This window comes from Cavia porcellus, unplaced genomic scaffold, assembly GCF_034190915.1.
Source record: "Cavia porcellus strain 051 isolate PalLab524CR breed Dunkin Hartley unplaced genomic scaffold, mCavPor4.1 scaffold_40, whole genome shotgun sequence".
NCBI classification, from domain to species: Eukaryota; Metazoa; Chordata; class Mammalia; order Rodentia; family Caviidae; genus Cavia; species Cavia porcellus.
Genome location: NW_026947523.1, coordinates 5,093,355 through 5,106,692, shown reverse-complemented (window position 1 = coordinate 5,106,692; position 13,338 = coordinate 5,093,355). Strand labels below are relative to the sequence as shown.

Below are 13,338 nucleotides of genomic sequence, written 5' to 3'. Positions count from 1 at the left end.
CTCGCCCGGGGCTGCTCCCAGGAACCTCCAGGGCAAAGCAGAGGCAGCGCGGGCGGGGCGGGCGTGCGGGACAGCGGGGTGACCACACACACACACGACCCGGGGCACGGAGGGACGCAGCGCCCCTGTGCAGACAGATGGAGGAGGGGGAGGGCAGTGGGAGGCCACACAAGCAGGCAGCTCGGCCTTGTCACAGACGGGCACAGCAGTCACAGACTCCGTGGCTTGGGCTGCAGAGGTAGGCACGGGATGAGGCACAGGACAAGGGAGCAGAGCCACAAGGTCCGGGGATGGACGCGCCTGGGACGGCAGGTGCCCCATCCCAGGGATGCAAGGACAGACGGACAGTGTGTTGTTCATGCAAAATTAAGAACGCGGCTCACACAGGAAGACACACGTGCACACGACAGTGGGCCCACGGAACAGACAGGAGACCCGGGGTCGGTTAGGGCAGCACTGTTTGCCTGCTTGTCTCGGGCACTGGAGCACACATTCAGGTGCTGCCAGGGGCACGGGGCTTCCAGGAGCGTGCGGGGGAGTGGGCCTGTGAGGTCAGCGGGTGGGGCATCTGCTGGGCGGCCAGTGCAGAGGGACCCTGCTCCCCTGGGGACGCTGGTGGAGGTGAGCGGAGTCAGAAGAAAGCGGGGCTGGGAGGAAAATGGTTTCTACGGAGAGGAGAGAAAGCGGCCTGGGATCTGGAAGCAGATCCGAGCGGGGACTGTCACATGCAGCAAATGTTGAAAAATAAATAATAAAAACAAAAAAACTGAGGCAGGGTGAGTCGGAGGACACAGACACGGGGGGTTAGACACAGGCTGGGAGGTTTGCACCGCAAACCCCGGAGGCCCAGAGCAGACGAAGACAGGCAGGCCGGGGTGGCTGGGAGAGGCGGACAGGCCAGCGGAGGGACAGAGGCCAGGGACGAGGGGTTCGAGATGGGATCAGGCTGCAATGGAGGCACTGGTCTGAGGCCCCGTTTGACTTTTAACTGCTTTGTTTTTTTTGATCTGTTGGTTTGGTTTTGGCTTTTGGCTCTGAAAATAATGAATGAGTGTCAGTTTTCAGACGAGACAGGCAATCAGGGACCGTCACCAGAAAAGCAGGAGGCATGAGATAAAACGAAATTTAAAAAAAGGCTGTCTGAGAGAAGAGACCACACAGAGGAAGGGGACAGCCACCAGCCACCGCAGGCAGCAGCACCCCGTGAGGACAGCCCCGGACCGCGGGGGTGCTGGTGGTGGAGGGGCACAGCCCTGGCACCCCGCTCCCCAGCCACGAGGGCGCAGCCCCAGGGGGCGGAACGTGACAGCAACTCTGGGCCTCGTGTGCCCGCGCCTGCTCACCAACCCCTCTCTGTCACATCAAAGACCCTCAGGAGATGCCTCCTGGTTGGCAAAAGAAACAGGGCCTTTTTATTTTTGGGCACTGGGAATTGAACTCAGGACCTTGTGCCCTCCAGGCAGGCAACGGTTGTGCCACTGAGCTACATCCCAGGTGAACTGGGGCCTTGAAGAAGAAACGGCCGTGATCCCTGACTCCCGGGATGCCTAACATGGCAGTGTGGAAGAGAAACAAGAGGGCAGACTGGGCACTAGCTCTGAAATTGCTCTTTTTTTCAGTGAAAAAAAGAAAATTGCTGTTATTTTGGAATGGGAGAGGAAAAAAATCTACTAGTGATTATAGCATGAAAGAACCACAATGCTTCCCGCCTCCCCTTGGAAATCTGAGCCCGGAGGAGGACTCCATGTAGCAGGTGAGGTGAGGAGGGAGAGGGTCGCTCAGAAGGGACTTCAGGTGGCCAAGAAGTCCTTCAGCTCCGCACGAAGCAGCTCAAAGCACCACACCGCACCCAGGAAGTGCCACCTGCCGCTCGCAGCATGTTCTGAGGGGCCCTGGGTGTGCCAGGCTGCCAGGGCACCCACGGAACTCAGGGGATGCAGATTACATGAATCTGGTCCAGTGTTTTCCATGCCGGGAAACACTGGAGCTTTGCAGACCACTGCTTCCGAGGCCCCCGCCTTCCTCCTCCCCCGGGCCACCTACCCGCATGGAGGCTGGGGACAGCAGGACCCAGGAGGAAGCTGGCCCCCCGGGACCAGGAGAGAGCTCCACAGGTGCTGCCGGTGGGGACAGCTGCTAAGGCCATCTCCCCTGCAGGGCCTTCCTGGGTTCCCTGCAGCCCCCTACTGGGGAAACCGGGTGGGCGGGCAGCTGCAGCCGCAGGCCGCCCAGCGCCTACTCACCGATGCACGTCCGGCCGTCCGAGTGGAGGGCGTACTTCTGGTGGCACCCGCACATGGGGCCCGTGTCTGTGTCCTCGCAGCTGTGCTGGCAGCCCCCGTTTCCATAGTTACAGGTTACTAGTTAGTCGCAAGGGTACGTACGTGCGTATAAACAGAACAACAAGAGTGGTTAGTGTGCTGGTGGCCGTTGCTTCTCTCCGGGGTGGGTAGGGATGGGAAGGCCCAATGGCCAGGGACGGATACGGGAGGTCTGCGGTCACCAGGTCCCTGCAGGCCTCAGATGGAGTGCTCTACATGACAGGGACACGGATTGGGGCCCAATGGGCTCTGGGTCAGCGCCCAGGTGGCCCTAGATGGGGAAAGGGAAGGCGGACAGCTTTATGCTTCCCAGGTTGCAAGGCACTTTAACGCTGCTGGCTCAATGGGACAAGTGTCTGTTAACACGACTGACAACCTTGGAGCCATGGCTCCAAGTGACGCTCATTTGCACAGTTCTGTCAGAGCCCTGGGTGGAGGGATGTCCCCACAGACCGCCAGCTCCCTGGGTCCCAGCAGCCAGCCACCTCGAGCCCCAGCCCCTCACAGCTCACCCTCCCAGAGTCCAGCAGGGCCCACACACAAGAACTCAGGCGAGGGGCAGTGCTGACCATGACCTCAACGTGTGACCCATCTGGAGCCCCCCAACCCGCTGCAGCCTGGAGGATCTGGTGCCTTTCAGCCCATGACCTCAAGACGGTCCCCAACATCAGTGACCCTGGGGTGACCCAACAAAAAGAAGGCAGCTGACAGGGAAAAACTGTAAATCCAAGTTTATTAGAAAGAAACTCTGCTATCATTTGCAAGGTGGAGACAGATGGCTGAAGGGGAACAAGGGGGTCCAGGGTCTCTGGGGGATGGTCCCGGGCTTCGAGGACAGCATGTCTTCGTGGAGACCTCGCCTGTTGTCCCCCATTGCGTTAGCCTCTTACTTTACCTGTAGAGCACCAATGACGGTTAAATCCACAAAATGGTCTCAGGCCAACTGGTGTCAGAAGGGTCTCACATTCCCAGCCTGAGAGGATGAAATGATCTCGTCCTCTTAAGGGATGACCGGCAGGGCTAGCAGCAGAGGGAAGTCACTGGTCACTGGTCCGGGGGGCACCCATGTTTCAGAACTGACATCTCACCATCCTGGACCTTCCTGTGTGGCGGTGGCCCCTCGGCCTTGGGTACTGCGGTCTCCACAGCAGGAAAGAATGGCCGACAGGGCCTGACATCTCCCCAGGGTCCCACAGGCTGTCACATGGTCCAGTTAATGTGACTTGTGATGCATCTTCCCAGGTGACATTTCAGGGACCTGCATGACCTTCGGGACATGGCCTGGGCCCTTCTGGGCAGAAGTGTCTCTCACCTGGGCTCGGTGCAGCCTGGTCTCTCTGAAACGGCTTATTTCTGAGCGGCTGGAGCCTCCAGGAAGCTGAGGGTCAAGAGCCACAGATCCCAGGGAGGCTGGAGCCCAGGTTTGCTGGACAGCACGGGCCCCGGCGGAGTCCCCGTTTCACAGCAGGCTCCAGGGCAGCACGAATGCGTCCACTGTTCTTCTGAGCATCGCTCTGGGGCAGCTGTGTCCAAGAGTGACGAGGCTGGGCCTCCTAGGTCTCTCGTGAGGCTGTCTCTGAATGTGCAGTGCCTGCCCCCTACTTGGGAGCCGGAGAGAAGGAGCAGAGCACTCTGGCTTGGGCATCGGGCTGGCTCTCAGGGCACCGAGAGTCGGCAGGAGAGTTCCACAGTGCCCCTGACCCAGAGAGGCTGGCTAAGCCGGGCCTCAGCCCGTGGCACCGTGACTTTAAGGTCTCAGCGCCACCTTTAACTCTGCCTGGTGAACACCATAGAGGGCTCAAAACCAGACTAGCTGGGCAGTGGGCTCTGGTGAGGCAGCGGGGCAACACTCACCCACTCCAGCAGGGGGCGCACTGCTGGACCTTAAACGGGCAAGCATCTCAGGCGGGTGCTTAGGCCTCCTCTGATCACATGGTGGCTGGGACGGGGTGAGGCCTTAGCTGCTCTGACCAAGCAATCCCCTCCTGAGATGCTTTCTAACACAGCCCTTGTTCCCGATGGATCTCAGAACCAGGGACATGCTGGTGCCTGGCCTGTTGGCTGGCAGCTGTCTCTCCAGGGCCCACACAGGGCCTGAGCTGTGCTGGAGGAACCCATTTCCTGCTGCCTATGTGTTCTTGTCTTGTACCTTTCCCCTGTGGCCCCCAAACAAGGAGGGTTGGGACAGCTGGAGCTGGTGTTTTCCATCCTCGAAGTGGCTAGGTGGCAGGCGGTGTCTTGGGGGTTACAGGAATCCATCTGGGCTGTCTGTTTGTCCTGCCTTTCCACACCTGGGCTTGCTGTCCAGCTGCAGCGATGAGAAGTGCACTCCAGGGCCAGACCCGGAGCACGAGGCGGGACACAGAGGTTGCCCTTGGAGGCTGGCGCCCACTTCCCAGAGAGGGAGCTTGTGGTCCTGGGCCCTGGTGACAGCCGGAGGCTGAGCTGCCCCAGCCTGGAGGGCAGGTGACGATGGAGGGTCCCTGTGACTCAGGGTGGGGGACAACACGGGCCTGCCGTCTTCCGAACAGAATTAGGGAGGGATACTAGCAGGTAATTTCTTACTGTTATGTTTTTTTGTTTTGTTTTGTTTTGTTTTGTTTTGTTTTGTTTTGTTTTGTTTTGTAGTTCTGTATTGCGTGTACCCTTACGCCGCTTTGGTTTGTTTTGTGTTTTTCTCTTTTTCCTCTTTAAAAAAAAAAAAACAAAAAAAAAAAAACAGAATTAGGGAGGGGAATTGCCACTTCTTTCACGGCCTGTTGTCACCCCCATCGCTACTCCTACTCCGATGGCGAGGGCCGAGGGCCGAGGAACACGTTCTCTAGGGACAGTCCCAGCTGGCCTGACGAAGCTCTTGTCCCAGCAGAGGGGGACACAGTTCCTGCTGCCCGCTTCAGTCTTGGAACGCGTGGTGGCATGGTGCCAGTGGGTTCTCTGCCCGAGATGAGCCGGGATCGTGTTCCCTGCCTCGTCGGTGGGGATCGCTGGCAGTGAGGTCGGTGCGGGCTGCACAGGACCCTGGAGCCGCCCTCCCCGCCTTTTCATACTCTCCTGTCTTCTGTCTTCTGGGCTCCCCAGGCCACCAAGGCACCTGGGCTTTCAGGTCTCTGGGCCCAGCCTCCCATTCCCACTGCAGACTGGGATTCAGGAGCCCCTGCCCGCCCCAGCCTTCATTCAGGACAGTGGGACCAGGCCCAGGTTCGCACCAGCCCAGCCCCCTCCCAGCCCCTGCAGGGACCCTGCCCTCCCCCACCCCACCCTGCTTGGACCCTGATAAAGCCGCGGCAGGAGACGCGTGGGGCCGTGGCCCATCTGCCTCCATCTACCTACGTGCGCAGTCCTTCTGGTTCTGGGCAAGGTCAAAGCCGGGCCTGCAGTCGCAGGCCACCCCACCTTTGGGCGTCTCCCGGCAGATGTGGGCACAGCCGTGGTCTTTGTTCATGCAGTTCATGCCCTCTGGGAGAAAGACAGACAAGAGAGGGGTTGGGGGCCGGGACAGAGTGGGAGAGGTAATTTCAGGCTGAAAAGGTGCCGCTAACAAAAAGTGTCACTTCAAAGGCACTGCGCTGCACACATGGTGGGCACAGAAACACCCAAGCCCTGCACCCATGCAGGCCTGTGCCGGGGGTGTTCCTGGAGATCCCCCGGGGAGGTGGCGGGATCTAGAGGGACCGCAGCTCAGTCTCCTGCCCATCCGCCTGGTCTGTCCAGAGCGGCTGCTTTCCGTTGACCCCAGTTGATGTTTATCTTCCTGATGATTTGTGAGGAGTTTTTAGAAGTTATGAGGTCAGGGGTCAAGTGAGAGGTTGCGGGTCACAAGTCCATCAAGAGGCCACCGGCAGATGAAAGGGTCGGGCCGTGGCCTGGCCGCTCACCGGCTCTGTGACCTGCCTTCCATCTCTACCCTCCAGGATGGCACAGAGGGGAGAGGACCCTGTAGGTGGGTGAGCTCACAGGGTGGCCTCTGTCCTGAGGAACACGCTGGCTTCTTGCTCCGGGGCACAACTAGGTAAATCGTGGCCCTATGCACTGTAAACACAGCCAGGCCGGATGCAGGATGCACTGAAAGATGCAGGGGCTGAGCGAGGTGGCACAAGCCTGTAATCCTGGCACTGGGGAGGCTGAGGCAGGAGGATCACCATGAATTCGAGGCTATCCTACAGTACATAGGGAGATTCTTCCCCCCAAAAGCAAAACAAACAACAATCAGCCTGACATAGATAAAGGTCTACGGATGGGGGTGTAGCCTGCAGGAGGCCACGGGTCCCGTCCCTAGCACCCTCTAAAGCTCACGTTACAGTAAACGCCCTGAATGGAAGTGAACGACACAAGTGTCTGCGTCCTGCCTGGCACCGCGACCCCGGCTTCACTGGATTTTACTGCTCGTATTATTCCCTCACCTCGATTTTCCCAAAACATCAAATCAAACTGCTGCACGGTGCAAGGTACGACCAAGGTGTAAACCAAGCAACCCGAGGCTAAATAGGCAAACTTCCTGCTCCTCACAGGAGGCTTCGAGTCAGTTTTGCCAAGAGCCCGAGGCCTGGGTCACACAGCCAGGGCGCTGCGTCTCACACCCGCAGGTGGGCGGAGGGCTCGTCTGCACCAGCGCCTCCTGCCTTGGCTGCTTCCTGCTGCCCGGAGCCCTGAGCCTGTTCCAGGAAGCAGCATGGCGCAAAGTCACTAAGGCCAGGCCTCCCTGCAGCTGCCTGGCTGGGCCAACAGCCTCCTGGAGCAGCTGTGTGACTCCACGGAGGTCACCGAGGCGGAAAAGGCAGGTGTTTGGGGACAGACAAGGTGGCTTCTGATGCTTGGTGCCACCCCCTTGCAGACCTGGGAAAGGGAGCTCCCTGCGAGGCCCTGGCCAGGCCCAGCAGCCCGCCTTGCGAGGTGGCTTTCAGGAGAGGGACTTCCTTAGGCCACCGAGACACACCCAGCCTCTTGCTGGGTCCTCAGGGAACTTCTTGCCCCGGCCAGGACTTGGCCCCTGGACAGCATGAGTAGCGTTAGCAGTTACTTAGGGGTGGACTCGGCTTGTGTCGCCCTTCCGTCCCATGGCCTGCCGAGGAGACCCGAGCTCCTTCCTGAGCGGGGAGCAGCCCAAGGCCCCGCTTGGCTCAGGCTCACACTTGGGGAGGAGGAGGAGACTGAATTTCCAGTTCCAGGCAAAGCATCACAATTTACGAGAAGCCCTGCTCACCATCACTGGCCGGAAATTTGCCCCCGGGGAGCTGGTATGGCCCTGGAACCTCAGACCACGGAGCATTAGGCCTCAGAAACCTGCCCCTGCCTGCCTCTCAGAGGACACGGCCTCTAATGGTCTTGCTTAGAGCTTCTGCGCTTTCAGGATACCCCAGGACGCCGAGCTGCTGCTTACCGGCAGAAGTGAATCTGGGAGAGGAAGCCAGCATCACTGCACACAGAGAGATGAGACACAGAGAGATGGGGCCCCAGCCTCCCTCTGAAGGCCTCAGCTGCGTTCTCAGACAGTTGCGGGGAGGCCTCGAGCCCCTCAGCCCCTGCTCTCCTCCACCCAGGAACAGGAGCCCCCTCTCTCTCAGAATGAGGGCCGAGGCCCACCAGTGGGGATGGCTTTACCCTCTTTGCAGTTACAGAGGACCAGCCATGGTGGCACGCTCCTGTAATCCCAGTACTAGGGAGGCTGAGGCAGGAGGATCACTGCAAGTTCGAGACCAGCCTGGGTTACAAATGAGCTCAAGGCCAGCCTGGGCTACACAGTGAGACCCTGTCTCAAAAAGACAAAAAGAAAAAAAAAATAGTTACAGAGGTGCCCAGAGAGCTCGGGGGTCTGTGCTCTGTGCTTGTGTGTTATATCTACTGTTATCTACCCTCCTGGAAAGCAAGCTAGAGAAAAAGAAACAACTAGAAACTTAACACAGGGAAACACAAAGGTATTTTTATCCAAAATGATCTTTTTGGACCCTCAGGTGGTTGGGTCCGAGAAAAGTATCCCTGGGACTCTGCCAAGTGCTCCTGGGGGCTCCTGGAGATAAAGGGCATCAAAGGCCACCAGCTCTGGGAACTACTCCAAAGAAACTGTACCCACCTCCCTTGGGGGACCTGGGAGGTCAGGGCTGGACAGTCCCCACTGGCCATGCCCTCTGCCCCTCTGCATGAGATAGAAAAGATCCCCTGAGGTGCAGAGGGACTGGGACTCAGGCTATGGGGTCCCCCCAGATCCTGATAGGCAGCCAACAATTTCTGGGGTGAACAGAATTAGGGACCCAGGGCAGAGCTGGACAAGGCCATGGTGCCTGTGACTGCCAGCTGCCCAAGGAAGGGAGAGCCGAACGCAGCCGTCCCACCGAGAGAGGCAGGCAGGGGTCCGGCTCCCCTCCCTGGTTCTCCCGAGGCCACCCCAGGGCAGGGAGCTCACAGCAGGGAAATGGCCCACCCCGGAGCTCCCTGCTTCTGTCTTCCTCACAGAGCTGGTGCCAGGCAGGTTACTACTAATCGGCTCCAACCCATGCAAATCCAATTACACTCTGCAAACCCCAACCTAGTGTCTCCTTGGTGCCAGGGTGGGAGGAAGGGCAAGGAAGGAGGGCTTGCTGCCCCGGGGCCAGGTCCACTGATTCCAGAATGATTACTTTATTCTGTGCAAATCAGGAGTTCCAGGCCCTCGGGGTGAGGGCTGGCAGCAGGCAGAGATGTGGCTGAGTCAGGACCGTCTCTGGCTGTGGGAGGGACAGGGCTGTAGGCCAGACCCAGGGGAAGCTGTTGTACCAGCTCAGCCGGGACCAAGGAGTAGTGGCAGGGCCAGGCTTGGGGCAGGGAGGGAGGCCGATGGGGGCACTGTGGTCCCCGGAAGACGCGATGCACCCACGTGGTCTTGAGCCCACTTTCTCTTCAAACTCTCACAAGCCTGGCGAGTGGACGCGGCCTTCAAAGATGACCACCCAGGGCAGTTGGCATGGGGGACCGGAGGGGGTGCTTGATTACACAGAGGGCGGCCGGCGGGGTCCCCTCTGCTCCCCAAGGCCTTCTCCCAGCTGTTTTCTGAAGCTGCCTTCTAGGCTGCTGCCGCAGGGCCCACACAGAGGCCGGAGAGAGAGAGCAGCCGGCCTTGAAGCCTGGTGCAGCCCAGAAGTTGGGGTGGGCTGGCAGAGATAACAGAGCTCGGATGTGTGCCTCCTGGGGGTCGTTGCCACAGCAACCTCATCAATAACATCCCTTTCTGCATCCCTGTCCCTCCACCACGTGGGAAGGCGGGAAGGCAGGGCGGGAAGAGAACAATCCTCTCGCCTTGACTCTGGCTGGACGGGATTTTCTTTCCCTTCTCAATAGAAATTCACGGTGCCAAGGAAGAGGCCGAGCTCTGGTGGGGGCGGGGTGGAGGAGCCACTGCCTCCCTGGCCCAGGCCGGCAGGCGGGGAAAGCAAACAGTTGCCACAAACTTCCAAGGGAGCGGAACACAGTGTCCATCCGGAAGGGTGGACGACGGTAAAGACTCAGGGACCAGACAGAGGTAGAGACTGCCGTGCGCAGCCCTCCGGGACGATCTTGAGGTCACAAAGGCGCACGCTAGGATACACGCAGGCTGCTCTCAGACGGGGCAGCACTGGGCTGCAGGACAGGCCCATGGTGACGGGCAGGACACAGAACTCTTCCACCCACGGGCACCCACTGCCCCGAGTGCTTCCATGAACGCCCTGGAGGCCTCAGGATGCTTTCTGGAGTGGATGCTGTACCTCCCCGAGTGAGCACAGCAGGCCCAGTGACTTGCCAGGGGCCTGCGAGGAGGGTCGGGCTGGTCTCCACGCCTGCCCAGCACCTGCCCTGCACCTGCCCTAGAGTCCCTGAACAAAGGGAGGGCGGCCAGCCTGGGCTCTCCCCGCTAGCCCTTCAATTCCCATTTCCCTCTGGAGGACCAGCTGGCCATCACCCGGAGCCATGAGCACTCTTCCCAGCTGCTCTCCAAGGCCATCTCCAAGGCCGCGTCTCCAGGGTGCCCCAGTTCTGACCCTGCCTCATCCTCAGAAACCCTGAGAGCTGCAGGAGGAGGGGAGCCTGCCCTTTCACCTCACACCCCAGGACTGCACCTCTGCAGCTTTGGAGGACACTTCGTAGAGCATGAAGCTGACTGTGTCTCCCCACCACGTAAGACCCGGTGTCTGCTGCCCAGAGCTCAGTAGGGCATTCAAGGTCGCCCCAACCCCCTCCCTCTCCCACTTGTCTCCCTCTCCCCTTAAGTCTGAGGGCTGCTCGACACAGGGAGCCCCCATCCACTCGCTGGCTGGGCTGTCCGGACCCGCTCCCCACGCTAGTGTGTTAACAGCACTGGCACTGCAGGGCGCGTCCAGAGCTTGGGGGTGCACGGCCTGGGCTTTGGCAGACATGTGGGGCTCTGCCTGCCACCAGTAGCAGCTGCCCTTCACCGGACCCCTCAGCTCACCATGACTGCGGACTGTGGGCGTCACCTGCTCAGTGTTCCTCTCGGGGCTGCTCCATGGCCAAGAACGAGGGTCCATCGGAGGCTCCGTCCCACAGTGAGGACACGGCCGCTCGGAGAGACAGAGGTGTGTGCCCGGGGTCTCCTGCCTTGTGGACGGAGCAGGCCCAGCTCCCGGAGGCCGGGGTGCGGTCAGCCCTGGTGACAGCTCCTCTCCTCTCCTCCCTCCCTCCTTCCCAGGTGAAAGTGGAGGGAGGGACACTACTTTCTGGGAAGCAGGGATGGACCCCAGCCTTGGACCTCCAGCACTGGCCCCGACCTGGTGCCCTGGCCAGCGCAGGTGTGGGGATGCCCTGGAGTGGCCCCCTTGCCTTGGGATGGTTCTGTCTCCAATGAGGGGACAGAAGGCAGTCTGCACACATGTGGACAGGCGTCTGCCAGTTCTGGGGGGCCCATGTGGGCCGCAGTGGCACTGAGGTGGGCAGTGTGATTTCAACACCCGAGTTCACACCCTTGCTCTGCCTCGGTGAGGCTCCAGGCTGTAGGCTTCCTGTCCCTCAAGGAGAGACAGACAGACAGACCCTGCTGGAAGGGGTAAAGGGATGGGAAAGGGGTGCAGGCTCTGCTCAGCGCCCCACAGCGTGGCCGACGCCAGCCTGCAGCTCCAGCCTCAGCCCGTGGGGCCAACTCCTCCCTCCTGCTCCTTGGCGCCTGAATTTCCCCACGCTGGTCACTAGGTGTCACCACAGTCAAGTCAAAGCCCCAGGGACCAGGCTGGGACCTGCCCCACCTGCCTGGGGACCTGGTGGCACACGGATCACATGTTTATCTCCCTTGAGAGATGAGCTCTTTCCACTTCTGTGCAGTGTGTTTCCTCTGCAGCCAGCCTTGTGTTAGACGCAGGACACACAAGTCCCTCACACACGGCCCTGCCTGCTCAGCAGCCTGCAGCCCTTCCCAGGGCCGGAATGGCTCACTACAGCTGGCCAGGGAGTCCACGCCAATTGCATGGAGGAGGGGAAAGAGGGCTGGATTTTGAAGGGTGCAGATGAGCTTTCCATGAGAGGGGGGCGGGAATGGCAGGCCAGGTACAGGTGACAGGACACACTGGGCTCATTTGGAGTGACAGCACTGGGGCTGAGGTGAGCAGGAGGAGAGGACAGGCGGACAGTGGGTCACCGGCGGGTCACCAAGGTATCTGAAGAAAGGCCCAGGGGTGAGCTTTACTCACGATGGGTGTGCGGCCCTGGTGGGAAACCATGGTGGCCTCCACGCTGCCCAGCAGGCAGCTGCCCTGGGGTCTCTGCACCAGCGCCCAAGGTGTGCATGGCTTCTCGCCCATGGCCTCTGCTCACAAACCCCAGGCCAAAGCCAGGCCTGGGCTGCAGAATGCAATGGGCTCCAGCCTGGGACCCGGAGGTCTGGGGGGAGTCCCGGCTTTGCAACCAACACGCTAGGTGACCACACATGGGCCTCTGCCACCATCTCTTAGAACGAGCATTGGACCAGCTTGTGACCTGGGGTGAGGGGCCCTTGGGTTTTGGGGTGCCTTGGCTCTGGGGTCCCTCCTCAGTGTTCTTGATCAACTGTTCCCTCTGAGGCCCCACGAAGCAGAGGCTGGGGTCCAGGGGCAGATCCCTTGGGAGCAGTGACAGCGTGGCTAGGACAGAAGGGCCTCCTGACAGAGGGACAGTGTGTGTGGGGTGCAGAGCAACAAGCAGCTGGCTGAGAGGCGCAGTCTGACCAGAGCCCCAACCCTGGGGGCACTGGGACATCAATCAGGCTGCGACCGGCTGGAGGGCGGGGTCCGCAGGGGGCTCCCTTCCTCCCAGGTGTGTAGGAACCCCGGTCCTGCCCCTGCCCCACCCGCTCTTAGCCCAGTCAGCGCTGGGTTCGCAGCCTTCCCCTGCTACTTCCTCCCCGAGGACAAATGCCTCCGTATCTCTGCGTCCATTTTCCTCCCCTCGAAATGGGGTCACGGCAGCTCCGCCACTCGGGTTACACTCTGCACCCCAGGACTCTCCACCACGTCGAGGCACTGCACCGGGACCACAGTCACGCTCAGCTGAGCGGAATGAGTGTCCTGACTGATGCAGGGGTGGCCACGCAGCAGCGCTGTCAATGCTGGGGCGGGCACTATCAGGGGACACAGTGCGCGTGTGTGTCCCGTCCTGACCCTCACGGCCAGCTGTGTGGTGAGAGACGTCCGTGCCCACCACGTCTTACAGAGAAGACATCAAGGCTGCAGGCCTGGGGATGAGGAGTCGGGCCCGGCCAGGTGGCTCTGCCCCGGTGTCCTCTGAGCTGCAGCTTCCTTTACCCCGCGCTGTCCACTCTGGGCTGCTCAAAGGCCCTGCAGCGTGGGGCAGCTGCCACTGCTAACCTGGGGATGTCGGCCACAGGGTGCCTGCCCCTGGCGCCAAGTTGAGGCCGGGCCAGAAGCGTGTGAAGCCGGCTCACCAGGCAGAAAGAGTTGTTTATGGGGTGGGAGGCTCGTAAAAAATAATGGGCTGGATTTATTGTCTCCGCCTTGAGGGCCATTCCGGACTGCAGAGGGCCGGGCCAGGCTGCTTCCAGTAGCAACATAAATCTCCCTGCTGAGTG

General features: G+C 60.5%; 1 protein-coding gene across 5 annotated transcripts in view; it reads right to left on the bottom strand.

Moving 5' to 3' along the window:
* Scube1 (signal peptide, CUB domain and EGF like domain containing 1) overlaps positions 1-13,338 on the bottom strand; it is a 93,089-nt gene that overhangs the window by 34,289 nt on the left and 45,462 nt on the right. For all 5 annotated transcript variants that reach the window (XM_063243921.1, XM_003470559.5, XM_003470558.5 and 2 more), the window contains 2 exons: positions 5,652-5,777; positions 2,244-2,360 (listed from right to left, as the gene is read on the bottom strand). In XM_063243921.1, coding sequence (XP_063099991.1) covers positions 2,244-2,360; positions 5,652-5,777 — 243 coding nt within the window. The remainder of the gene's footprint in view (positions 1-2,243; positions 2,361-5,651; positions 5,778-13,338) is intronic.